The following is a 26,407-nucleotide window of genomic DNA, read 5'->3' on the forward strand; positions in this document are numbered from 1 at the left end:
CATGCTTCTTCACTGATGCAGAGAGGAGGTCTATAATGGATACCACCCAGATCGCTGGGTTCAACTGTGTTGTTGCCTTTGACCCCTATGTTGGTGGAAGGAAAGTTGATGATGTTCTGGTTGGCTTCTTCTGTGAAGAGTTTGGCAAGAAATATAAACTCAATATCAAATCAAATAGTAGGCCTTTACAGCGACTCGCTCAGGAGGGCGAAAAGTTTAAGAAGTTGATGAGTGCAAATGCTTCAGATCTGCCTATGAATATGAAATGTTTGGTGAATGATATTGATATCTCTGGGAAAAGGAACAGGGGTCACTTTGAAGAAATGTGTGACAGCCTGTTGTCTCAATTGGAAAATCCTCTGCACAGCATCTTAGAGCAAGCAAAGCTCAAGAAGGAAGATCATTCCCTTTTACAACAAAAAGTCAATGATTGTGTACAGCTGTATGGAGAGGCAACTCAAGTCACAGAGGGATGTCAAGAGTCCCTACTTGGAACAAAGCTTAGTGAAGCAAAGGTTCTCAAAGTTTTGTGGAAAACATTTATGGATTGCAGAGAGAGGCGTCTTAAGAATGTTGAAGACATTAAGACTAGCCCAATTGAGTTGCCTATGGATCACGGTCCTCCATGGTGGATTGGACAGACAGTTATGAGGGACAAGCTGTCTGACATTTATGAGAAAGCTGTCAATGAAGATGACAGAAACGAGAAGGAGCAAAATGATGCCAAAAATGCAGTTGAAGAATGTGTATATGAGATGAGAGACAAACTGTGTGGCATTTATGAGAAATCCGTCAATGAAGATGACAAAACAGTTTCATCCGGAAGCTTGAGGATAATAGGAGGCTTATCAGTGAGTCAGCAGTGCCTGACACATGCGTGCCTGGAAATATGTGTCCCAACCCTAGGGTTGAAACAAGAGGGGGGGGGTATGTGACAGGAAGTCAGGTAAATCTGGGAATGTAGTCACAGGAAGGAGATACATTTCCACCTGATTTAGAAAGTTCATTGATACTATAGGGTGTTGGCTGAAGAGAGAGCCAGCAGGAAGTTGAAAACCATTCAGCTGTTCAGAATGAGGAGATCAAGGCCTCTATAATTTGTCCAGAGAAAATCTATTGAGTGCTGCCTCCTGTCGCCGTGTGGGCTGGGAGAGGAAAGCAGACAAACGGCTGCATCCTGACGCCATGTGGGTAGAGGACAGTCCTGTGTGCCCCCTGAAAGCTGAGTGAGCATGGGGAAGACCTCCTGAAGCGGTGTGCGCTCAGGAGGGTAAAAACGAGTGAAGACGTCTCAAAGGTGAGAAGACGAAGTGTTTCTGTGTGAAAGAAAACAAAGGGACATGTTCAATGGACAATGTTTGTGCTGTGTGAAAAGCAAACAAATGGACATTTGAGTGTCTGCTGTAGGATCAGCAGTGTCGGCCCAACAGTAGGTTGGGAAGACTTCTTAGGTAGGTTCCAGCTGTGAGAAGGTAGACGCCCACAGCGGCCAGGATTTATTTTGTGTTTTATTTTATTTTGTTGTTTTGCTGCATGCACTTGTTTGAAGAAATTGGAAGAATAAACCATAAACCTGTTGTTTGCAAGCACTTTTGGGCTATTTCTCTGTGAAAACGCACTCCCCAAGGAGTCATCTACGCCTACCACCGAGCTAATCCCTTACAATACATATAAGTGTGTGTGTATATATACCCCTATACAGAATTTCAGATGTTTTGCCTGCCTCCAAAGAACCCCAAAAAATGCCCAAAAAAAACGCCTGCTGCAAAAACACACCTGGGCGTTTTTGTAGCTGGCGTTTTTTTGGGCATTTTTTGGGCATCTTTGGAGAAAGGCATAACATCAGAACTTCTGTGTATGGGTATATATATATATACACACACACATGTATGTATATATACACCTACACATATATAGGTGTGAAAGAAGCAGAACACTATGTTTGCGCTAATGAAATAATTAACACCCATATGGCTCCTCTGCTATCACACCTATATATGTGTATGTGTATGAATACATATAAGTGTGTGTGTATATATACCCCTATACAGAATTTCAGATATTTTGCCTGCCTCCAAAGAACCCCAAAAAATGCCCAAAAAAATGCCAGCTACAAAAACGCCCAGGTGTGTTTTTGCAGCAGGCGTTTTTTTTGGGCATTTTTTGGGGTTCTTTGGAGGCAGGCAAAACATCTGAAATTCTGTATAGGGGTATATATACACACATGTGTATTTTACACATATATAGGTGTTATTGCAGAGAAGCCATATGGGTGTTAATTTTTTCATTAGTGCAAGCATAGGTTTCTGCTACTTTCACACCTATATATGTGTATGTGTATATATACATACATGTGTGTGTGTGTATATATACCCCTATACAGAAGTTCTGATGTTATGCCTGCCTCCAAAGATGCCCAAAAAATGCTCAAAAAAAATGCCTGCTGCAAACCGGCAGTGTGAAAATAGCGGAGCCACTATCCTGTTCTATATTAATTCTAATACAAACAAACTTTTTTTTCTGGTTCTGGACATGCTACAGAGCTGAAACTTTACAGGTACACTTTTTAGACCCCCCAGACACTAAATCCAAAGAAATCTCTTTTTTTTTTTTTCAATAATTTTTTCAATAATTGGCTCTCTATCAAAAATGACAATTTTTAAGAACTTTTTTTTGGTGTGATTAATAGTCCCTGGGGCATGACCCAGAACCCTAGGCACTTTTTAGGGGCATTTATTGGGTTTTAGGGCTTAAAAATTGTGTTTTTTGATTACCGAAGTTCGGGTCCCATTGATTTCAATGGGGTTCTGAAATCCGGGCCGAACTTTCGGGAAGTTCCGGTGTTCTGGTCGAACCGAACTTTTGAAAAGTTCGAACATCCCTACTAATCAAGCACATAGTGTGTTTAATTTGCTGCTAACCTGAATGTAACAGCCATGGAATAACAGTTCTGAAATCGGATGTGATGAAATCATGGTTGCTTCCAGCATCATTTGTCACAGAGGAGAGGCTCAAATAGTTGTTCCCCTATGTCCTCTGTGTGAATCAATTTATCCTAGGCTGGCCAGGGAAACCACTATGGCTGGCAACAGAGATGGGTGTCCCTTCTCAGAACTCTAAAAGTGAAGTTGGCTGTAGAGTTGGTTGGCTGTAGAGCCACCTGGATCGCTTTTAGTAAACATCTGATCACTGGCTGTAAAAAAAAATTACACCATGATCAGGGTATTGGTATAATCACATGCTTACAGTTGTGTGTATATATATATATATATATATATATATATGTAACATCCTCTATTGTGTGCTAGATTTGTTAGTGCTGGGTTTAAGCGTAGGAAAATTTAGGTATAGCTCAGGGCTAAGCCAGAGCTGTGAATCTGCATCAAGGTTCAGTGATTCAGTGCTGAGTGACTCATCCTGACAGCTCCTCTGGTGCCTCCCCCTGGTCTAGAAGGTTGTAGAAACTTCTAAAGCTAGTAGGTGGAGGTAAGGAGGCGGTGCTGTCTGGAAAATTTATGAGGGCCTAAAGCAATCCTCAGTAAAGGGCTGACAAGGGGCAGGCCACATTATAAATATGCATGAGCCATGCCAGCAGGGCAGTCATTTGGAAGATGGAGATATAGTGCTGTGGAGAAAGTCGGTTGCCCTCTGGGGTACCCTCTAGTTTGGGGGGTGACCTTGGGCCAGGGCTCGGGTGCTGGAAGGATCCTGCCAAAACACAGAGAGGAAACCCTTCCTGGAGGCATGGGAGCAAGTGTGAGGATGGTCTGAGTGCAGCAGCACTACCAGGAGATCTTTAGAGTCAGTCAGTTGGGCTGGAGAGAGAGAGAGTCAGTCTGGAGGACTGCTGTGTGAAGTTACCCTGGAGGGCTAGTGAAAGGGGCAGCTGCAGCAAGGGGGATTGGTTGTGCCTGAAGAGGTGGTGCTGGGATCAGTAGCCGCGGGAGAAAATGTGCAAACTGTTTTTTCTGCTACACTACAAGGAACCTCGGGTTCCTGTCTGTAATGGGCCATCACTCAAACATCTGAATGAGAGTTTGCCTAATTTGTTCAAACAGTGATTCAGTTGGGGTCTGCAAGCAAGAGTGTGCTGGAGAAAAAGAGGTTGGAGCTGTATATAGACGGTTATATAGAGACTGTATATAGGAAGAATGTCCTTGAAGTTTTGCTAAGTCAAGTGGGCATCCCATAACCTCTCATCCCTATCTAAGTTACTACCCTCAATAAATAACAAAACAAAGTCACGGCCTGTTCTCTGTCCCTGGAGTGCCTGTTAAGATTTGGTGTGCTTGGCTTACAGGGTGGGGGATCCCAGTTTAACTGCGGCTCCTTAGGAGGTGCGCTACATATAGTATATATAAAAAAAAATATATATATATATATATATATATATATATATACAGTGAATATATATATATATATATATATATATATATATATATATATATATACATACAGTATATATATATACGCTCACTCACTTTATTAGGTACACCTGTTCAATTGCTTGGTAACACAAATTGATAATCAGCCAATCACATGGCAGAAACTCAATGCATTTAAGCATCTAGACATGGTTAAGATGACTTGCTGAAGTTCAAAACGAGCATCAGTATGAGAAAGGAAGGGGATTTAACCACTTAAGCCCCGGAAGATTTTACCCCCTTCCTGACCAGGGCCTATTTTTCGATTTGGCACTGCGTGACTTTAACGGACAATTGCACGGTCGTGCGAGGCTGTACCTAAACTAAATTGACGTCCTTTTTTTCCCACAAACAGAGATTTATTTTGGTGGTATTTGATCACCTGTGCGATTTTTTGATCACGCGCTATAAACAAAAAAAGCGTAAATTTTGCAAAAATAACAATATTTTTCACTTTTTTTTATATGAAATTCCCAAAAAAATTTAAAAATCTAAATTTTTTAACATTTTAGGCCAATTTGTTTTCTGCTACATATGTTTGGTAAAAAAATCGCAAAAAGCGTATTTTGATTAGTTTGCGCAAAAGTTATTGCGTTTACTAAGGGAAAGATTTTTGTAATTTTTGTTGTTGTTTTTTTAACGAGTAATGGCGGCGATCTGCGATTTTTTTTTGCGGGAATGCGGACAGATGGGACCCTTGACTGACATTTCTGACACTTTTGGGGTTACCAGTGACATAACTACAGTAATCAGTGCTATACATATGCACTGTTACTGTAAAAATGACACTGGCAGTGAAGGGGTTAACTTTTTTTAGAGGGAGGGGTTAAGTGTGTCCCTAGGGGCATGTTTCTAACTGTGATTGGATGTGTTTCTAACTGTGATTGGATGTGGCTTGACGTGTAAGAACAGAGATCAACGGTCCTACATAGCAGAACCGTTTGATCTCCATTCTTACACAGGGGAGAATGACAGGCGGCTTTGTTTACATTAGCCGCCTGCCTTTCTCCCGCTCTAACGGACGATCGCGAGTGCCCGGCGGACATCGGGTCCGCTGGGCACACGCGCGGGGGGTCTGTGAGCGAGTGGGAGCGGGAGCGCGCCTCCAGCAGCGCGCGCTCGCTCCCTAGAGCCACACAGGCGTAGTACTACGTCGCTTTGCCTGTGAGGGCTGACCGCCGCAGTAAATAGTCATGCGGCGGTCAGCAAGTGGTTAAGTGACGTTGAACATGGCATGGTAGTTGGTGCCAGTTGGGCTGGTCTGAGTATTTAAAAAACTGATGATCTACTCGGATTTTTACACACAACCATCTCCCATCATTTGGAGAATCGTCCAAAGAAGAGAAAATATCTGCAGTTGTGTGGAGGAAAATGCCTGTTTGATGTTCGAGGTCAGAGGAGAATGGGCAGACTGGTTCGAGATTGTAGAAAGGCAACAGTAACTCAAAAAAACACTTGTTACAACCAAAGTATGCAGAATGCCATCTCTGAATGCACAACACAGCCAACTTTGAAGCAGATGGGCTACAGCAGCAGAAGACCACACCAGGTGGCACTCCTGTCAGCTAAGAACAGGAAACTGAGGCTATAATTTACCAAAATTGGACAAAAGAAGATTGGAAAAATGTTGCCTGCTCTGATGAGTCTCGATTTCAGCTGTGACATTCAGATGTTAGGGTCAGAATTTGGTGTAAACAACATGAAAGCATCGATCCATCTTGCCTTGTATCAATGGTTCAGGTTGATGGTGTAATGGTGTGGGGGGATATTTTCTTGCCACACTTTGGGCCCCTTAGTACTAATAGAGCATCGTTTATACACCATGGCCTACCTGAGTATTGTTGCTGACCATGTCCATCCCTTTATGACTACAGTCTACCCATCTTCTGATGGCTCCTTCCAGCAGGATAATGCACCATGTCACAAAGTTCCAATCATCTCACCACTGGTTTCTTCACCATGACAATGAGGTCAATGTACTCCACAGTCACCAGATCTCAATCCAAGAGAGCACCTTTGGGATGTGGTAGATTTGCATCATGGCCTATTCATCCAAAAGCAACATATAAGGACATGGACGGAGAAAAAATAAATTGATTGATTACCTTACCCTTTGGCTCTGACTGGCTGATCTTTTTTCCCCATTTATGGGGTGATCTATGAACAAATCTTGGAAATTCTGGTACATCTATTTATAGGCTGTACTGGCTGCCTATTCTCCCTAATATTTTAAGTACTGTATTCTAGGTTAGTTGCCAACTACTGCCTTGTTTAATAATGGCACTTACAATTTTTCTTCTTACTCTTTTCTTAACTTTTTTGGGCACCCCATCAATATTTATATATATTGTAGCTTTTTATCTTGGACAAGTTGTTCACAAAGGTTTTTTTTTTTTTTTTTTTTGTCATGTAAATGTTTCCTTTTCTTTTGGGGTCTTCTTGGGACTTCTCTTGTCCCCTTTCACTCTGTTTGGCACACAAATTTTGTTTTCCAAACCCCTCCTATTGTTAAAGTTACCAGGAGAAAGTCACAAATAAAGAACAAACCACTAGTAAAAGTAGCGCAGATAGATAATTGATAATGTCATAATAATCCTCCACAAACAAGATTAAAAGTCTCTTTAAAATCTCATGTAGAGAAAACAGACTCCATAGATTGGGAATATTCGTGCTTGTTATGGGGTCACCACACCACACATCCTTCACCTCGGTGCTCAATAAGGGGGGTGGCAGCTCACCAGACAGTGTGGCCCACCTACTCTCATAGGATAGGCAGCAGAGCAGAATAACACAAATCTTATCCAATCAGATGGCAACAAGTGACTGTCTTTTCTTGCAAAGATTTCCTTCTCATCACAATGATACTCCCATTCACCACAGATTGCAGGGAAAGAAGGGAAAAACCACACTAGCGTAATATTGTTTACACTCCACAAATTTTATTCACCAAATCCAAAAGAAATGTACTCACAAACAAAGCATTATAAACAAGCCTCCTATATCAAACGGATTGTGCCACGGATGCACCGATCGGTGCTGAAGGTCTGGCTCACCCTCTCCACGCTGATGGTCCGGACCACGCCAGCCTCCGTAGGTAACACCCGCTCACTTCTGGTCGCCGTAAGGTTCACTCCCTGACATGTTTCGTCATATCCGACTTGTTCACAGGGGCGTCCCTTTAAAGTGGCTGCGATAGGTCTGTAATCAGACTCATTTGTTACTTTTATACTTGTGCGCAGGGGATATATTTTATTTATCACTTGTTGATATTTATCTTATATATTTTACAGCAAACCCCTCCTATTGTCTCCCCCGTTGGGGGCCTCAGTATATTCACAATTTTCATTCACTTTGGCACCTTCTTTGGGCAGCATCATCTCTTGGTGCACTTCCTCCATTTAAATAATATTTTTATATATTTCTCACGTTTTTATTTTTACTTATCTGGCGACTGATCACTATCACACTTCTCTCTTTCCATCATTCATGTAACATCACTCAAATATCTTTTTCCTTGGCCATTTAACACACAGGATCTTTGGTCAAACAGTCTTGGTTACTACACCTCTAGGATGATGTGATACCCTAATATTTTCGGGTTTTGATTTTATATGAAGTGTAAGATGATGAGTACTTGTTATGATGGCTTTGTTGTGCCTCCACATCCCCTCCCCTCCCGTTCAACTTTATTTGAAGTCCTTCCCCCCCTTTGATCCGCTGCATCCTTGACTTTCTCACTCCCCCCCTTTTTTTTTTCTCCGTCCATGTCCTTATATGTTGCTTTTGAATGAATAGTCCATTCTTTATTATTTTTCAATCCCCTTACATCAGATTGCATATGTTTTGGTATATTATATTTGATAAATACTTTTTTATTTCATATTATGTCTTGCTGCTGTATCTTAACACATATATATTGTGATTTGTCTTAGATAATTTAATACTGTACATATTGCTGTGAAATATACCTGCTGGATCCTGATGAAGCTGTCTCAGCGAAACGCATTGATCCGTCAGTGAACCTGAGTGTATATCTCCTCATTAGGAGACGCGTGTGTAGATATGTACTATGATTGTGATTATCTATGTTTTAAGATTTATATGTAAAACATTTTTTGTCCAGAAATAAAATATTGTCATTTTTAGATAAAACAATCTTGTTTCTATAGTGAGTACATGGCATAATTAAATCCTGTGTTGTCCAGATGTGCTAGATCACCTTCCCTCTTTATTCCCTTCACCCATTTTTCCACTTGCACATCTGGACCCAGTTTACTTTTCGGTATTGAAAAATAGAGATGGGCCTAAAACCCTTCCGGTTCGCACAAGAACTCTTGAACATCGCAAAAGTTCGGACCTGAACCACGAACCCTATTAAAGTCTATGGGACCCGGACTTGAAAAATTAAAAATCCCAATTTTGAAGGCTTATATGTAAGTTATTGGCCTTAAAAAAGGTATGGGGGCCTGGGTACTGCCCTGGAGGACATGAACCAATGCAATTTTTTTTTTTTTAAAGATAATTTTAAAGAAGCAGTGATTTTACTAATGCTTAAAGATAAACAGCAAAAATGAATAATTCCTTTAAAAAAGTAAATAGTGCCAGGGGGGGTCCCTTTTGTCTGCCTGTAAAGTGGCACATCTGTACCGTGTATAGAACCTGCTGCAGCAAAGATGACATTTATAAAGAAAATAACATGATATTTAAATTGATTTTCACTGCAAGCTTTCTTTATTTAGTAAACAACAGCTTGGGCCCAAATTATAGTACACTCAGGTCGAGAGTAACAATTTTTTTTAGATAAAATCTGGTGTTTCTTTTGCAGACTTTGGATAGAAGTAGCAGGTGCGGTGGATGTTGGTGGGGCCTTCACACCATAACACTCATAAAGGTACTCTTGATGAAAGCAAGAATTGGCCTTGCTGTAAAAATTTGAAATTTGATGTCCCTATCACACAGTTGTAGAAAAATTGGTCTTTGGGTGTTGGTGGTGCCTTTACCCCGTAACTTTCTAGAGGTACTCTTGATGAAAGCAAGAATTGGCCTTGCTGTAAAAAAAAATTTAATTAGATGCCCCTGTCAAACAGTTACGTAAAAATTGGTCTTTGGGTGTTGTCGGTACCCTTACCCTGTAACATTCTAGAGGCAGAATAAGGCACTCTTTAAGCTGTGGTGGACTGCCCACTAGTGTCAGCTTGGGTCATAGAGCATGAGGAGGATGAGGATGGTTTAGTAAGCCAGTCGACCATCTCCTCTGCATGCTGTGGCTGGATAGCATTAGCAACATCACTAAACAGAGACAAATGTACCCCGCATGAGGACTAACCATGTCCACCCTTGCCTGTGGACTCAGACACTGCTGCCCCCCCCCACATAGTGGCATGGGAATGTCTGCCTCTCCTTGTCCCAGACATGATGGGGGGCTTATTACCCAAATGTAATAGAAACTTTGAAATGTGTGATTGGATACATTTTTATTGAATGAAAAGTGATGTTTGGTGCACTTTAAATTGAGTAATGACACTGACAGAAATGTAAAAGCTATAACAAAATGTAAAAAGGGGGAACAACACCAACACAGAGAGAAAAGCTGCAGCTGACAATTTAAAAAAAGGTGGCAGGCAAGAACTAAAAAAAAAAACACGCAGCAACCAAAAAAAAAAAAAAACTGTATGCAGGGGGCGTGGCTGGCCGAGCACCTGAATGGTGGCTGTGTGAGTTAGTTCCAGTGTTCAGGCTCTTCTTACAGCGACTCACAGCACAGAGGGACCCACACAAACCAACCTGAACCAGCAGATTACATCCCCAGACATACGGCAATGTGCCAAAGTGAGACAGGTCCCACTCTGGACCCCAGAAACCTACAAGTTTCTTTCCTATAGCAGCCTTTGTTCTGGCCACACTGCTAGCAGAGGACAGCTGCATACAGGGGAACAGCAGCATGACTCAGCAATTAATCTTCTCTCCCTGCAACATGGTGAGTCCTCCTCTCCTCTTGACTCCCCAACTACCCGCAGTCCAGCCAAAAACTAAAAAACACAGGTGGAGAGAAGCAGATGAACACTGCTATGTGACACAGACCCCTTCAACTGTACCTCTAAGTACCCCCTGAAAGTCCTTTGAAGATTTCCTTAACTCTGCCCAACCTGCCACTCTGGTTGACATGAATGACATGCCATTGTGATTAAGGGGATCCTTACAGGCTGATTTGTCCTCTATGATCACTAATGTATCATCTGCTGTTCAAGATCTTTCTCTGAGAGTATCCCACACTGAATCTAAAATCAGCGACATCTACCATGCTCATAATGATCTCATCGATGGCTTTAATGACCATGACACTACTATCCAACGTATTAACGCCAAACTTGTGGATCTAGAGGACCGGTCTCGGCGTAATAATACATTTAGTTGAATACCAGAGGCAGTCACTCTATCCCCTCCTACATGAATATCTGCACAAACTTCTGCAAGAGCTTCTCCCATCAGCATCAGGCATAGATCTTACCATCGATCAGGCTCATTGAATTCCATCGAATTTATCCAATTCCTAATCCATCTTTCCTCCCGGGCAACATCCCGTGAGATGTCCTTGCCCGTATCCATTTTTACCACAACAAGGAGCAAGCTGTGGCAGCCACTAGGAAAAATCCCACCTTATCCGAAAGTACTGTATATTGGAATTTCTCTCTATGTGGATCTCTCCCCAGCAATTATACAAGCCCGCAGACAACTCTCCACAATCACTAAAGCCCTGCATAATCATAAGATTCCCTCCCAATGGGGTCATCCCACTAAGCTACTCGTTACCCATCAGGGTAAACAACATGCAATCTATTCCGTGGAGAAAGGAATCAAAGTGCTACAATCCTGGAGCCTAACATCCCTCACACCGAGGAACCCCAACGTAACAAGATCCCCATGGACTGGTCTTGAACAGTCGCTCTGCCGAGTAGTCTCTCATCTGTATCTTTCTCCTCCTACGAGCCTCTTCACCCCTCCACTTTACCATTGTACTCATGATCTAACTGAGGAAGTCACGTGACCTCGTGACGTAACGCGTAGGAGGAGCCCTATACCCGGAAGTGACGTTACGACGGAGCCCGATCTCTCCACAGCGGCGGTTGTTTTGATCTATGCTGGTTTATTTTCGCTACACTGTAAGTGCAATTTTGTATATACGAAAATAAAAGGTTTTATATACTGCACCATGATAGCTCTTTGTTTCTGAGGCACAATAAGGAGGATAGGACAAGGACAGCGAACCGAAGTGGTTATCTATAGGAATCCAGGAAATCCTTCTCAAAAAGAAAAAAAGGATCGAGGATCTGGAATTAAGCAATTAGAGTCTTTAAAGGAAAAGTATCCATTTAAAAGTCTGGATATACACCAGAGGCACATCTGTCTTGCCTTTAAGGTGAGAGTTTAGCGCACATAGAGGTGACACACAAGGTGGAGGAGAATATAGTCACTTTATTTAACCATTGAAGCACGGTCACAAAGGAGAAATTACACACAAGATTTTTGGAAAACAATATATAAATTTTTTTTGGACTTTTTCTACAGCAAAAAACGTTTATTTTAAGTATTGCAACAGGGTTGTTCACTCATTGGTTCACTTATTAGAATCACTTTGTAACACTTTATATTTTGATTGGAAGAAGCATGCAGCACTTTATTTGAGCACTTATATATTTATTTTTTATCTTCATCAACTGGATTGAAATTTTATATTGTGTTCACTAATTGTTGGTATATTTTATCAGTTTATGTGAAACAGAAGACTTTTGATATTTTATCCTTTTATTGATATACACATTGCTTTGGTTTACACCACGCACCTGCACTTTAATCACCTATTATCTTCTCAACCAAAACACATATGAGCATACTCACCACATTGAGCACTTTTTGATCGCTATTTTTGCACAATATACTTATCCATCTAATTAGAGATTTATTACTAGCTTACCCCTGAAGCGCACCACTACCCCCATAACAAAATCATGATCTAACTGATCGGACCCCTCAGCAAACTCTGTAATTTATTTCCCCCATGTTTTCCCAATATAGATCCCATATCAGTCATTGTTCTCAATTTTATTTCCGAGAAATTGTTTAGGCATCTCCATGCCTCATTTTTTTTTATGTTTTTCCTGTTTCATTTTTTTTTTGGCTTGTTTACGCTGGTACGCACATACTGTTATTCTGATGGTAAGAACTGGTTTTCAATAGCTTCACTCAATCCACATATAGCCAACATTTATATTTTTTGTATCTACACACATAACTGTCACTCATGGGTTACTATATGGTTCACTGTAACACCATATATCAGCTTTATTCTTTTTCACCATGGTGTTTAACCTCCCTGGCGGTATGATTCTTTTGGATTTTAGGTGCTGAAAGCGGTACCATTATTTTAGGTGCTGAAAGCATGTAATTCTTGTGAATGAGCAGCCCAAACCAACTGTATACATTTATTATACATATTATATATATATATATATATATATATATATATATATGTATGTATACATATATTATGTATATATATATATATATATATATATATAATGTATACAGTTGGTTTGGGCTGCTCATTCACAAGAATTACGTGTGTATATATATATATATATATATATATATATATATATATATATATATATATATATATATAATATGTGTGTGTGTGTGTGTATATATATATATATATAATATGTATATGTGTGTGTGTGTGTATATATATATATATATATATATATATATATATGTATGTATGTATATGTATATATATATATATATATATATATATATATATATATATATATATATATATATATATATGTATATATATATATGTATGTATGTATGTATATATATATATATATATATATATATATATATATATATATATATATATATGTATATATATATATATATATATATATATACACATATATTTACATAAAAAGTACAGTAAAACTGCAGGAAAGGGCACTGGGGGGCAATGTAATGTGATTTTATTTTATTTTGAACGATATCAGTGTGTTTGGTGTGTTTTACATTCGAATTTGCCGCCGGTTCCACCCCCCGGCGGACGTCACGTCCCCGGAGACGGAAGCCGGGGCTCGCAGACGATCGGGAGAGAGCTCCGCCGCCGCACACCGCTCGCAGTCTTCGCTGGATCCCGGAGAAAAGGTAAGTAAAACCTCCTCCAGCATCCAGCGATCTTCCTAGCGCTACCCCGAGTGTGACTCGGGGTTACCGCTTTTGGCACTAAAATCTTACCCCGAGTCACACTCGGGAATACCGCTAGGAAGGTTAATGTAATGTCTTTTAAAGTTAAGGGCCTTAATAGCCCCTACAAGTGGTGAGACCTAAAAAGTGAGGTTCTCTTTCTCCAAGAGACTCATTTCTGCAAAGGAGATGAAATTTGTTTCTCCCTTAAACACTTTTCTCATATCTTCACTGACAATTCAGATAAGAAAAAAGCTGGTGTTTTAATTGTGATATAAGTCATTCCAACTTTATTCTTCTATTATGGACGACAAAGGTAGATATGTCATTTTAATTTGTACTCTGAATAATGTGCTTTATACTCTAGTAAATTTGTATTCCTGCAACACCAAACAGATCTGTTTTTGAAGCGAGTTCTTAACCTCCCTGGCGGTATGATTCTTTCCGATTTTAGGTGTTGAAAGCAGGACAATTATTTTGCATGTAATTCTTAAGAATTAGTATATATATATATATATATATATATATATATATATATATATATATATACGTATATATATATATATAAGTTTGAAACACAAAATCATAAATTATAATATAATAAATGACTATAAATAAGGTAAAGTGTATATATATAAAAAGTACAGTAAAACTGCAGGAAAGGGCACTGGGGGGCAATCTAATGTGAATTTGTTTTATTTTGCAATGTATCCGTGTGTTTTGGGTGTTTTACTTTTGAAATTGCTGCCGGTTCCACCCCCCCTGCGAGCGTCACGTCGCAGGAGACGGAAGCTGGGGCACACAGAGCATCAGGAGGAAGATCCGCCGCCGCACACTGCCCGAATACATCGCTGGATCCCAGAGACAAGGTAAGTACCCCTCTACCAGGATCCAGCGATGCTTCTGGCGGTATCCCGAGTGCGGCTCGTTGTTACCGCTTTTGGCACTGAAATGTAACCCCGAGCCACACTCGGGAATACCGCTAGGATGGTTAAGAAAGGACTGCTGATTGCTGAAGGAGACTTCAACTCTGTCACTTACCCTCATCTGGACACCTCCTCCTCCCGTAGGAAGACTTTGGCTTGTCTACAATCCTTTCTTCATGGAAGAGATTTGTTTGATGTGTGGAGATGCTTCCATGCAGCAGAGAGGGATTATACTTACTATTCCTCCTCAGACCATTCCTACTCCAGGATCAATATGTTTATTCTGGATAAAAACTCTCTTCCATATGCCACATCTACTTCCATAGGTACGATTGCATGGTCAGACCATGCCCCTATCTCCCTTATGGTAACCACAAAACCTTCACTTGCATACTCTCCGCTATGCAGAATAAACGCATCCCTACTGTAGACCTTACCCCCGCTCACACAATCAAAGAGCTTAAATCTTACTTTTCCCTGAATAACACTGCTAATATAAACTGCTTCACTCTCTGGAATGCACACAAAGCTGTCCTGCGTGGTAAATTAATACAAATCAGTTCCCAGTTAACCACTTGCCGACCACCACAAGTACATTTACTGCGGCAGTCAGCCCCGTACGGGCAAAGTGACGTAGTACTACGTCACTCACCTGTGAGCCTCTAGGGGTCGAGCGCGCGCCGCCGGAGGCACACTCCCACCCCCGCTCGTTCCCTGACATGTCTGCGTGTGTGACCAGGAGACACGATGTCTGCCGGCCACTCACAATCTCCCAGTGCAGAGGGAGAAAGGCAGGCGGCTAATGTAAACAAAGCCACCTGTCATTCTCCCTGATCTAACTGCAGAGATCATACGATCCTGCTATGTAAGATCGTATGTCTCTGTGGTTACATCACTAGCCACACCCCTTTACAGTAAGAAGCACGCCCCTAGGGACACACTTAACCCCTTGATCACTAGTAAAGTTAACCCCTTCCCTGCCAGTGTCATTTTTACAGTAACAGTGCATATGTATAGCACTGACTACTGTAGTAATGTCACTGGTACCCCCAAAAGTGTCAAAAATGTCAGTCAAGAGTCCGATCTGTCCGCCGCAATGTCGCAGTCCCGCAAAAAAAAATGCAGATCGCCGTCATTACTAGTTAAAAAAAAAAAACAATACAAATGACAAAAATCTTTCCCTTAGTTCGTAAACTCAATAACTTTTGTGCAAACCAATCAAAATATGCTTATTGCGATTTTTTTTTACCAAACATATGTAGCGGTAAACAAATTGGCCTAAAATGTTAAAAAAATTTGATCTTTACATTTTCTTTGGGGGAATTTCATATAAAAAAATGTGAAAAATATTGTTATTTTTTCAAAATTGTCGCTCTTTTTTTGTTTATAGCGCAAAAAGTAAAAAACACACAGGTGATCAAATACCACCAAAAGAAAGACCTGTCTGTGGGAAAAAACGGACGTCAATTTCATTTGGGTACAGCGTCGCACGACCGCGCAATTGTCCATTAAAATCATACAGTGCCGAATCGCAAAATAGGGCCTGGTCTTTGAGCAGCCAAATCCTCTGGGGCTTAAGTGGTTAAAAAAGCAAAGAACGCAAGATTTTGAAATTTTAGTTAAGTCCTTACGGGATATAAAAGAACTAAAAAAACGCACTCCCTCCACACTCAATGCCTCCCAACTACTTAACCTCAGAAACGAGCTAAGATCTTTACTTTTATATGACTTTGAGAAATACATTAAAATCCTTAAGGCCAATTCATATGTGTTAAACGACAAAGCGGGTGACTTACTAGCCCGATGAAATAAAGGTAAAAGACTAGCCTCTAGAATACAATACCTGACTGACCTGAAATCAGGTACTAATCAACATGTCCCAGATCAAATTGTCGAGATCTTCAGGGACTACTACTCAAAGCTTTACAACCTGGCAGTGGCACTAGACCCTTTAACTCCTCAATCCAACATGCATCAGATCCAAGATTTCCTCCGTCCTTTAAATTTGCCATCCTTAGATGTGACACAATTACAAACCATATCCCGTCCTTTTACCCCTGCTGAAATTGATAAAGTAATTCAGACTCTCCCGACATCCAAAGACCCAGGAATAGATGGCTTCCCTAATGAATATTACTGCAAATTTACTGATGTCCTCTCCCCACACCTAACCAATATTTTCAAAGAGGCGCTTAAGAAATGCTACAAGCTGTAGTATCATCTATCCCCAAAGCGGGCAAAGACGTGTCCCTCCCTTCTAACTATAGACCAATTTCTCTTTTAAACTCCGACATCAATATTTACGCCAAAGCCCTATCACTTGTTTGATTAATATTCTACCTTCTTTATTTCACCCTGATCAAGTAGAATTTATTAAAAATCGAGAAGCCCCTGACGCCACTAGGAGAATTCTTCACCTAATCAGATATGCTGAAATTCGGGAACTCCCTTCAATATATATAATATAAGAACAGAGATCTGTTTTTTATTCCAGATTCTGTGTAGCAGCTTTTCTATTTGGATTTTATTACCAACTTCTGAAGTTTGTATGTTTGAAGCTTTGAATTTCAGTTAGCGCAGCAATTTTCTTTATTATACTCCCTTCAATATGTTTAATGTACATTGGGGATTCCTTGAAGCGGTCCTAGAGAAATTTGGATTTCATATCCTGATAAAATCGGCCATCATGGCCCTCTACTATAGCCCTTCAGCCAAAGTTTACTCTTCTGGTACATTATCCTCTAAATTCTCTATCACAAATGGAACTAGGCAAGGATGCCCACTCTCTCCGCTCATTTTTGCATTCATTAAGGAACCCCTTGCACACTCGATTAGAACCTCACCCACAGTATTTGACAAACAAACAGGTCCCATTCTCAATAAAAAAGAGTTATTTGCGGATGATGTCATTTTGACCCTTACAGACCCCATTAGGTCGCTGCCTGCTATCCAAAACATATTAGACACATTTGGATCTATATCCTACACTAAAATTAATAGTAGTAAATCCCAAATATTAGGACTTATTATCCCCCAACCATTTAAAACTTTACTCCAATCACATTTTCCCTACTTTTGGACAGATTCCGATCTGAAATACTTAGATATCCTCATACCACTATCATCAGGGAAACTATTTGCACTAAATTTTCCCCCTTTTCTTAATAATCTCCCCAAGGAACTGGGACATTGAAAAAACCTAGAACTATAGATGTTAGGTAGAATAGCAGCATTTAAAATGGCTATAGTCCCTAAACTACTATACAGTATTTGTTTTGCACAATCCTTATGCATATCCCTAAGAAAAACTTTGATAAACTTCACTCTCTCCTTACTTACTGGAGTGCAGACAAAGTTTAAAGCCTTCTACACTTCCCTCTCTATACCTAATCTATCTGACGTAGTTAATGATCTAAATCGTATTTGCTCATTAGAACGCACCTTTGCTATTAAAAATTACATACTTTGATGCTTTTATTCCACCTGGCAGGTATGGAGATCCTATAGACTATACTCCAACTGAATTTTGACTTAGTCAACTTACATTAAAACTGTCAATGCCCATTTGAGTGAAAATATATAATATTTTTCAATAAACCTTCAAAACAATTGACATTAACCACTTGCCTACTGGGCACTTTTACCCCCTTCCTGCCCAGGCCAATTTTCAGCTTTCAGCGCTCTCACGCTTTGAATGACAATTGCGCGGTCACGCTACCCATATGAAATTTTTATCATTTTTTTCACACAAATAGAGCTCTCTTTTGGTGGTATTTAATCACCTCTGGGTTTTTTATTTCTTACAAAAAAAAAAAGAAAAAAGACAGAACATTTTGAAAAAAAAAGTTTTTCTTATTTTTTGTGAGTAAATTTTGAAAATAAATACATTTTTCTCCTTCACTAATGTGCACTGATGAGGCAGCACTGATAGGCTGCACTGATGGGCACTGATGAGGTGGCACTTATGGGCACTGATGAGGTGGCACTTATGGGCACTGATGAGGTGGCACTGATGAGGAGGTACTAATATGCCGCACTGATGAGCACTGATAGGTGGCACTGATAGGCGGCACTGGTGAGCACTGATAGGTGGCACTGATGAACACTGATAGGTGGCACTGCTGGGCACGGAGAGGTGGCACTGCTGGGCACTGAGAGGCGGCACTGACGGGCGGCACTGCTGGGCACTGAGAGGCAGCACTGATGGGCACTGAGAGGCAGCACTGATGGACACTGACGGGTGGCACTGATGGGCGGCACTGATGAGCACTGATGGGCAGCACCATCAGTGCACACACTCAGTGCCCATAGTGCTGCTAGTCAGTGCCCATCAGTGCCTAGATGAGCAGGCACTGATGGGCACTGACTGGCAGCACTATGGGCACTGATTGTGGGCACTGATGGGGGGCACTGATGGCATTTTTTCCCCTCTTGTGTAATCAGGGCACTGGTGATCAGTGCCCTGATTACATTCCTCTGTGTCCCCTTACCGCCGAACGGCTCTCCTCTTCCTCACACTGCAGTCTCTGCGTGAGGAAGGAGAGCTGGCGATGAGAGATGATCTCATATGTTTAGATATGAGATCATCTCTCATTGCACAGACTGATCACGTGGTAAATGGCCGCTGTGATTGGCCATTCACCACGATCTGTGATTGGCTGTGTCCAAGGGACATGGCCGACACAGATTTTCCCAATGCGCGCTCGAGGGAGCGCGCGAGGAGCCTGTCACTGGGAGGCCTCCCGGAAATTAGAGCCCGCGCTGTAGCCGTCTTTCGGCTATAGCGCGGGCGGGAAGAAGTTAAAATGGACAGATGTCCAACATTGATACATAGCTCCTTCAGTGGGTAGCTGATTGGTCAAAGCAGAAAGTACAATATAGTGTTCAAGCATACATTCCTCAACATGTTTCATGGAAAAACTGCTTCTTCAGGAGGATATTGGATATACACGCACTCTAAAGATGATAACAAGACATAACCAAATAAATATTGTCTACATACAGACAAAAATAACAAGGCAGCAAATTGACTCACCCCTTTCATGACTCTACTTTGGGATGTTGGTACTCACAACCTTCTTTGTATCTCAAGCGTAACATTATTAATAGTTGTGGTTCCTATCGGACCAGTCTGGCAGGAACTTCCAACTTGCATATAATGTACAGTTGAATTGATATTTGCTATTATGTTACATTACCATTGCTTTTTGGCATACAAGTCTATACACCCAGACTGATGTCTGTGCCGTTTTAGGGACTTTGTTGTTGTTAAAATTTCAATAAAAACGTAAGGTGTTAAAAATATCAATGGTGTCAGTGGGAACTTATCAGAGAGGCAGAAATTGCTCATTGCTGAAGGAACTCCCAGTGACCTCTGTAGAAAACCTAGGGATCCATGAAACCCTGTTTTAGAAGCCCTGCCCTACATAGACAAAGCACAATTTCACTTTAAGATGATACAAATTTATGTTGTTGTGAGTAGGTTTATTTTTATCTTATCTCGAACATACACGGTCACTCAGGGTTTGGCTTCAAGGTTTCACATATGCAATAAGAATGCTGACCTTTGGTTCATTGAACAATTTTTACACGCTATGTGTCACCTTAGTCCTGCGTCACATCCCTCAGGGGAGAGGTGCACAGATCTTGCCTCTGTCCTATAAATGTATTGTGCTGCTGAAGCTGGGCTCATTGAACATCTTACTGGTCTGCAGTGATGGGGAGCTTCATGTGGTCTTTGGTCTTTGTGCCTCTCTTCTGCTCTCTAGCATTTGGTAAGAATTTTTTCTACTTGTTATGCAGAAAAATGAAAAAGGTACAAACTGGAAATATCTAAGGATGAAAAAAATTGTACCACACAGTCTGGGCAAGCTATACATATAGTGCAGTGGTTCTTAACCTGGGTTTGATCGAACCCCAGGGGTTCGGTGAGTCAGTCTCGTGGGTTCGGCGGAGGTCATTTCTGAACTGGTCTCTGAAAGACAACAGCAGAAGTCAAACTGATTTGAAGTAAATATTCATTATTATGTTTTTGTTTTTGTGTGAAAACCACGTTTTAATGGTTTTGTTCTTTAATGGTTTTGTTCATTTTGTGCACCTATGTATAAATATATACCTAAATATATACCTATGTTTTCAATTTGAAAAAAATCATATTTTATTTTTCCAATCAAGAAGGGTTCGGTGAATGCGCATATGAAACTGGTGGGGTTCAGTACCTCCAACAAGGTTAAGAACCACTGATATAGTGCGTTCCAAACAAACTGGTTCATATACAGAGATATAAGCTTTGTATCTACTGGCTTGTCCCTCAAACGAAACGGGACCTGTTATATTTTCTTTGTCTACATACTTAGGGAGGGGAGATTGAGTTTTCACGTATCATTAGGAGGATCTAATATATCCCTGTATATTGTTTACGCTAAGATGCCTATCTAAGAGTTTTTTTAAATTGTTAACACTTCCTGCTGACACCACCGATTGTGGAAGGGAGTTTCACATCTTTACTGTTCTAACAGTAAAGAACCCCTTACACAGTTTAAGGTTAAACTGCTCCTCTTCCAACTTCATTGATGACCACACGTCCTCTTGAGTGACCTGAGACTGAACAGTTTTCTCCCTATGCTAGAACCACCATTTGGTATTTTTATATTGTGATCATATCTACTCCTAACCACCTCAGTTCCAGAAAATGTTTTTACCCCCCTTCATGACTGGGCCATATTTAGCTTTTTAGCACTGTGCTTCTTTAACTGGTAATTGTGCGGTCCTGCAATACTCTACTGAAATTGTTTCACACAAATAGAGCTTTCTTTTCATTGTGTTTGATCACTACTGGGTTTTTTATTTTTTATTATATAAATGAAAAAAAAAGACCAAACATTTTGAAAAGAAAACAATATGTTTTACTTTCTGTTACAAAACATAGCCAATATATATATATATTTTTTTTTTTTTTAAATCTAATTTTTTTTTTTAATTCAATAATCTTTATTGAATGAAAAAAGGTTTACAATATGATAAACAATTGCAGAGCGTAGGTTGGTATGTGATTAAATCTAATTTTTTATTAAATTTAGGCCAAAGTGTATTATGGTAAAAAAAAAAAAATAAAGTCCCAATAAGTGTATATTGATTGGATTGTGTGAAAGTTATAGTGTCTACAAATTAGGGGATATATATACTGGAGATTTTTTATTATTTTTTGTATACTATTAATGGCGGCGATCAGCAACTTATAATGGAACTATAAGCTGAGTGAGAACTGACTAACTGCCACTGACATCACCAGTGACGTTAATACAGTGATCCATTCTAATATTATACACTTTCACTGTACTAATGACACTGGCTGGGAATGGGGTAACATCCCAGGTGATCAAGGGGCTAAACACGTGCCTAGCAATGTGTGTAATGCATGTAATGTGTGTAATGTGTGTAATGTGTGCTGATTTTTACCAAAGATCTCTTTGTTTCTTATCCCTGCTCTGACCAAGTGGAAGGCTTTGGTCAATGCTGTTGTACAGTAAGGTTACAACTTACAGCCCATACAGCAGCTTTGGCAGTGTGTTGCTGGATTAAGAGGGACAGCAGACATTGGTTGTTGGTTGTCAGAGTCAGGTGTCAGAGTCAGGTGTCATGATCAGGTGTCAGAGTCAGGTGTCAATATTGGTTGTCAGAGTCAGGTGTTAGGATCAGGTGTTAGGATCAGGTGTCAGAGTCAGGTGTCAGAGTCAGGTGTCTGAGTCAGATTTCAGAGTCAGGTGTCAATGTTGGTTGTCAGAGTCAGGTGTCAGAGTCAGGTGTCAGAGTCAGATTTCAGAGTCAGGTGTCAATAGTGGTTGTCAGAGTCAGGTGTCAGAGTCAGGTGTCAGAGTCAGATTTCAGAGTCAGGTGTCAATGTTGGTTGTCAGAGTCAGGTGTCAGAGTCAGATTTCAGAGTCAGGTGTCAATGTTGGTTGTCAGAGTCAGGTGTCAGAGTCAGATTTCAGAGTCAGGTGTCAATGTTGGTTGTCAGAGTCAGGTGTCAGAGTCAGGTGTCAATGTTGGTTGTCAGAGTCAGGTGTCAGAGTCAGATTTCAGAGTCAGGTGTCAGAGTCAGGTGTCAGAGTCAGGTGTCAGAGTCAGGTGTCAATGTTGGTTGTCAGAGTCAGGTGTCAGAGTCAAGTGTCAGAGTTGATTGCCAGTCAGTTGTCTGAGTAAGGTATTAAAGTCAGTTGTCAGTCAGGTGTGAGAGTTGGTTGTCAGAGTCAGTTGTATGAGTCAGGTGTCAGAGTTAGTTGTCAGAGTTAGATGACAGACTCATTTGTCAAACTCGGGTGTCAGAGTCAGGTATCAGAGTCGATTGTCAGAGTCTGGTGTCAGAGTCAGGTGACAGTCAGTTTTCAGTCAGGTGTCAGAGTCGCTTATCAGAGTCAGGTGTCAGAGACAGGTGTCAATGTTGGTTGTCAGTCAGGTATCAGAGATGGTTGTCAGAGTCAGGTGACAGACTCAAGTGTCAGAATCAGGTCAGAGTCAGTCGCAGCCACAAGATACTTTAAAATCTCTACTCTCTTGAAGAGTGACAGAGTCAGTTCTCAGAGTCAGGTGTCGAAGTCTCTTCTCAGAGTCAGGTGTCAGAGTTGGTTGTCTGAAGTGTCAGAGTCAGAATTCAGTCGCTTCTCAGAGTCAGGTATCAGAATCAGTTGTCAGTCAGGTGTCAGAGTCAGATTTCAGAGTCGCTTCTCAGAGTCAGTTTGTTGGTTGTCAGAGTCAGTTGTCAGAATGAGATGACAGTCACTTGTCTGAGTCAGGTTGTTAGAGTCAGTTGTCAGAGTAAGGTGTCAGAGTCAGGTGTCGAAGTCTCTTCTCAGAGTCAGGTGTCAGAGTCGGTTGTCTGAGTCAGGTGTCAGAGATAGGTTTTAGAGTCAGTAGTCAGAGTCAGGTGTCAGATATAGGTTTCAGAGTCAGGTGTCAGAGATAGATTTCGGAGTCAGGTGTCAGAGTCAGTTTCAGCAGCAGGAATTAACATCAGCAGTCAGGTGTCAGCAGTCACAGCCACAAGATACTTTATAATCTCTACTCTCTACTTCTTCAGCCCATCCGTCCTTCAGCCCATCCGTCCTCTCTGTTTTGTTCCATTTTAAATTCCTTTTATAATATCCTATAATATTTAGAGCTTTTTAACTGCATAAGTCACATTGAAAAGCATCATTATTATAGTGTTGAGTAAAAACTGTGTCTTTTTCAATATTAAAACTGATTTGAAAAGTTTATCAGAAACACCATCTGTATCTGACAATATGGCCTCTAGAAAGTGCTGAGCATCATAGGAGATACTTACTTCCTGTGATCCTTAGCTCCATCTAGTGGTTATAATGCACTATTTCTCAAAACACTCATTTTTAATTAATGAATAACATTCGAACTGCAGGGGAAATAGAAGGAGAACATTCAATGTTACCCTATTCACATAGAATAGAATGAAATGTACCAGCAGTTGACAGAATGAATAGCTATGTGAATTTTTATAACTATTATGCACAAAAACATGCACAGAAGTGTGAACTGATTTACCATACACCTATAAAGTGTCTGCTTTACATTTCTTCTTTACTGAATCAATTGTCTCCCAGTTTGTTTAACATTTCACTCTCACAAGATATCATACCTAAGATAAAGGCAATAAAATGAAAGATTTTTTATTTTTTTTGTAAATATGAGTCAACTTTTAGTCTTAGGACACTTCATCGGTGTGATGTTATAAAACATGACCTCACCTATGGAGGCTTTAAAGTTTGTCTTATCTCTGGTGTGTCACACCCATCACTACACAATATATGGTGTCTCAATGAGAGCAATGACGGAGGTTACCCAGTCTTCGGGTCACGCAATAACCATCATCATAAAAATGGATTAGAGTATTTCCTGTAACTTTCTTCAAGAAATCCCATTCTAAAGAAATAGGTAGATCGTCACTGCTGACCTCTCACCATGATAATGCTAACAGCCTGGTTACATTTCTGGCTTACTAAGTCACTGGCATTAAACAAGTATGCAGCCAGTGAAGTTCCAGTAAAATCAGAACTCCCAATCTGCTTTCTTTTTATGAAAAATACAAGCTCAACAAAAGTAACCTATGTCCCAAATTTACAATATAGGCAAAAAAAATAAAATAAATAATAATGGAGGCAATGCAGACTTCCATGGTACCACCATAGACATCACAACAACATACAAGTGCACCCCATAAAATTAGAATATCATCAAAAAGTGAAACTCATATATTTTATATAGATGCATTACACTCAGAGTGATATATTTCAAGCATTTGTTTCTTTTAATTTTGATGAATATGGCTTACAGCTAGCAACACCCCAAAATTCAGTATCTCAGAAAATGAAAATATTACATAAGAGGGTATTAATAAAAAAAGGGTTTTTAATACAGAAATGTTGGCTTACTGAAAAGTATGTCCATGTACAGTATAGTATGCACTCAATACTTGGTAGGGGCTCCTTTTGCATTACTGCATCAGTGTGGCATGGCATGGAGGTGATCAGCCTGTGGCACTGCTAAGGTGTTATGGAAGCCAAGATATTCTTTGATAGCGGCTTTCGGCTCGTCTGCATTGTTGGGTCTGTTGTCTCTCATCTTCCTCTTGACAATACCCCACAGATTCGCTATGGGGTTTAGGTCAGGCGAGTTTGCTGGCCAATCAAGCACAGCGATACCATGATCATTAAACCAGGTATTGGTACTTTTGGCAGTGTGGGCGGTGCCAAGACCTGCTGGAAAATGAAATTAGCTTCTTCATAAAGTTGGCCAGCAGAGGGAAGCATGAAGTGCTCTAGAATTTCCTGGTCTCACACTGGACCTCATGCTACTTGGATTCTGTGCCACTCCACTCTTCCTCCAAAATCTGGAACCTTGATTTCCAAATTAAATGCAGAAGTTTCCACAGTCCGTTATGATTAAAGGAGCCATGTCATCTGTTGGTGTTGGTCCACTGTGTTTTATCAAGTCCAAAGTCAACGTAGCCCTCTACCAGCCAATTCTTGAGCACTTCATGCTTCCCTCTGCTGACCAGCTTTATGGAGATGCTGATTTCATTTTCCAGCAGGACTTGGCACCTGCCCAAACTGCCAAAAGCACCAATACCTGGTTTATTGATAATGATATTACTGTGCTTGATTGGCCAGCAAACTCACCTGACCTAAACCCCATAGAGAATCTGTGGGGTATTGTCAGGAGGAAGATGAGAGACACCAGACCCAACAATGGCAACCAGCTTAAAGCCTCTATCAAAGCAACCTGTGCTTCCATAACTCCTCAGCAGTGCCACAGGCTGATCCTCTCCATGCCACGCCGTATTGATGCAGTAATTCATGCAAAAGGAGCCCCGACCAAGTATTGAGTGCATACTATACTGTACATGGACATACTTTTCAGTAAGCCAACATTTCTGTATTAAAAATCCTATTTTTATTGGTCTTATGTAATATTCTAATTTTTAGAATTTTGGGTTTTCACTAGCTGTAAGCCATAATCATCAAAATTGAAAGAAAGAAATGCTTGAAATACTGTATATCACTCTGTGTATAACGCATCTGTATAAAATATGAGTTTCAATTTTTGAATTGAATTACTGAAATAAATTAACTGTTTGATGATATTCTAATTAATGAGATGCACCTGTATACATTTAAAACCATATTTTATTACAAAAATGTGTTTTTTATAAACACTTCATGCCCGGGGGCTTCACATTGATAACTCTCTCAAAACTGGACTAGTATTGTGGCGCTGTGTAGCACCACAAATCAGATGATACTATCT

At 40.5% G+C, this 26,407-nt stretch overlaps 1 protein-coding gene across 1 annotated transcript in view; it reads left to right on the forward strand.

Moving 5' to 3' along the window:
• Positions 1 to 26,407, forward strand: part of LOC309552845 (uncharacterized protein) — a gene marked incomplete at both ends in the record, with an annotated part of 104,888 nt that overhangs the window by 69,224 nt on the left and 9,257 nt on the right. The window contains one exon of the mRNA XM_082253753.1: positions 10,673 to 10,819. Coding sequence (XP_082109879.1) covers positions 10,673 to 10,819 — 147 coding nt within the window. The remainder of the gene's footprint in view (positions 1 to 10,672; positions 10,820 to 26,407) is intronic.

This window comes from Pelophylax lessonae (assembly GCF_965119305.1).
Source record: "Pelophylax lessonae genome assembly, chromosome: 4".
NCBI lineage: Eukaryota > Metazoa > Chordata > Amphibia > Anura > Ranidae > Pelophylax > Pelophylax lessonae.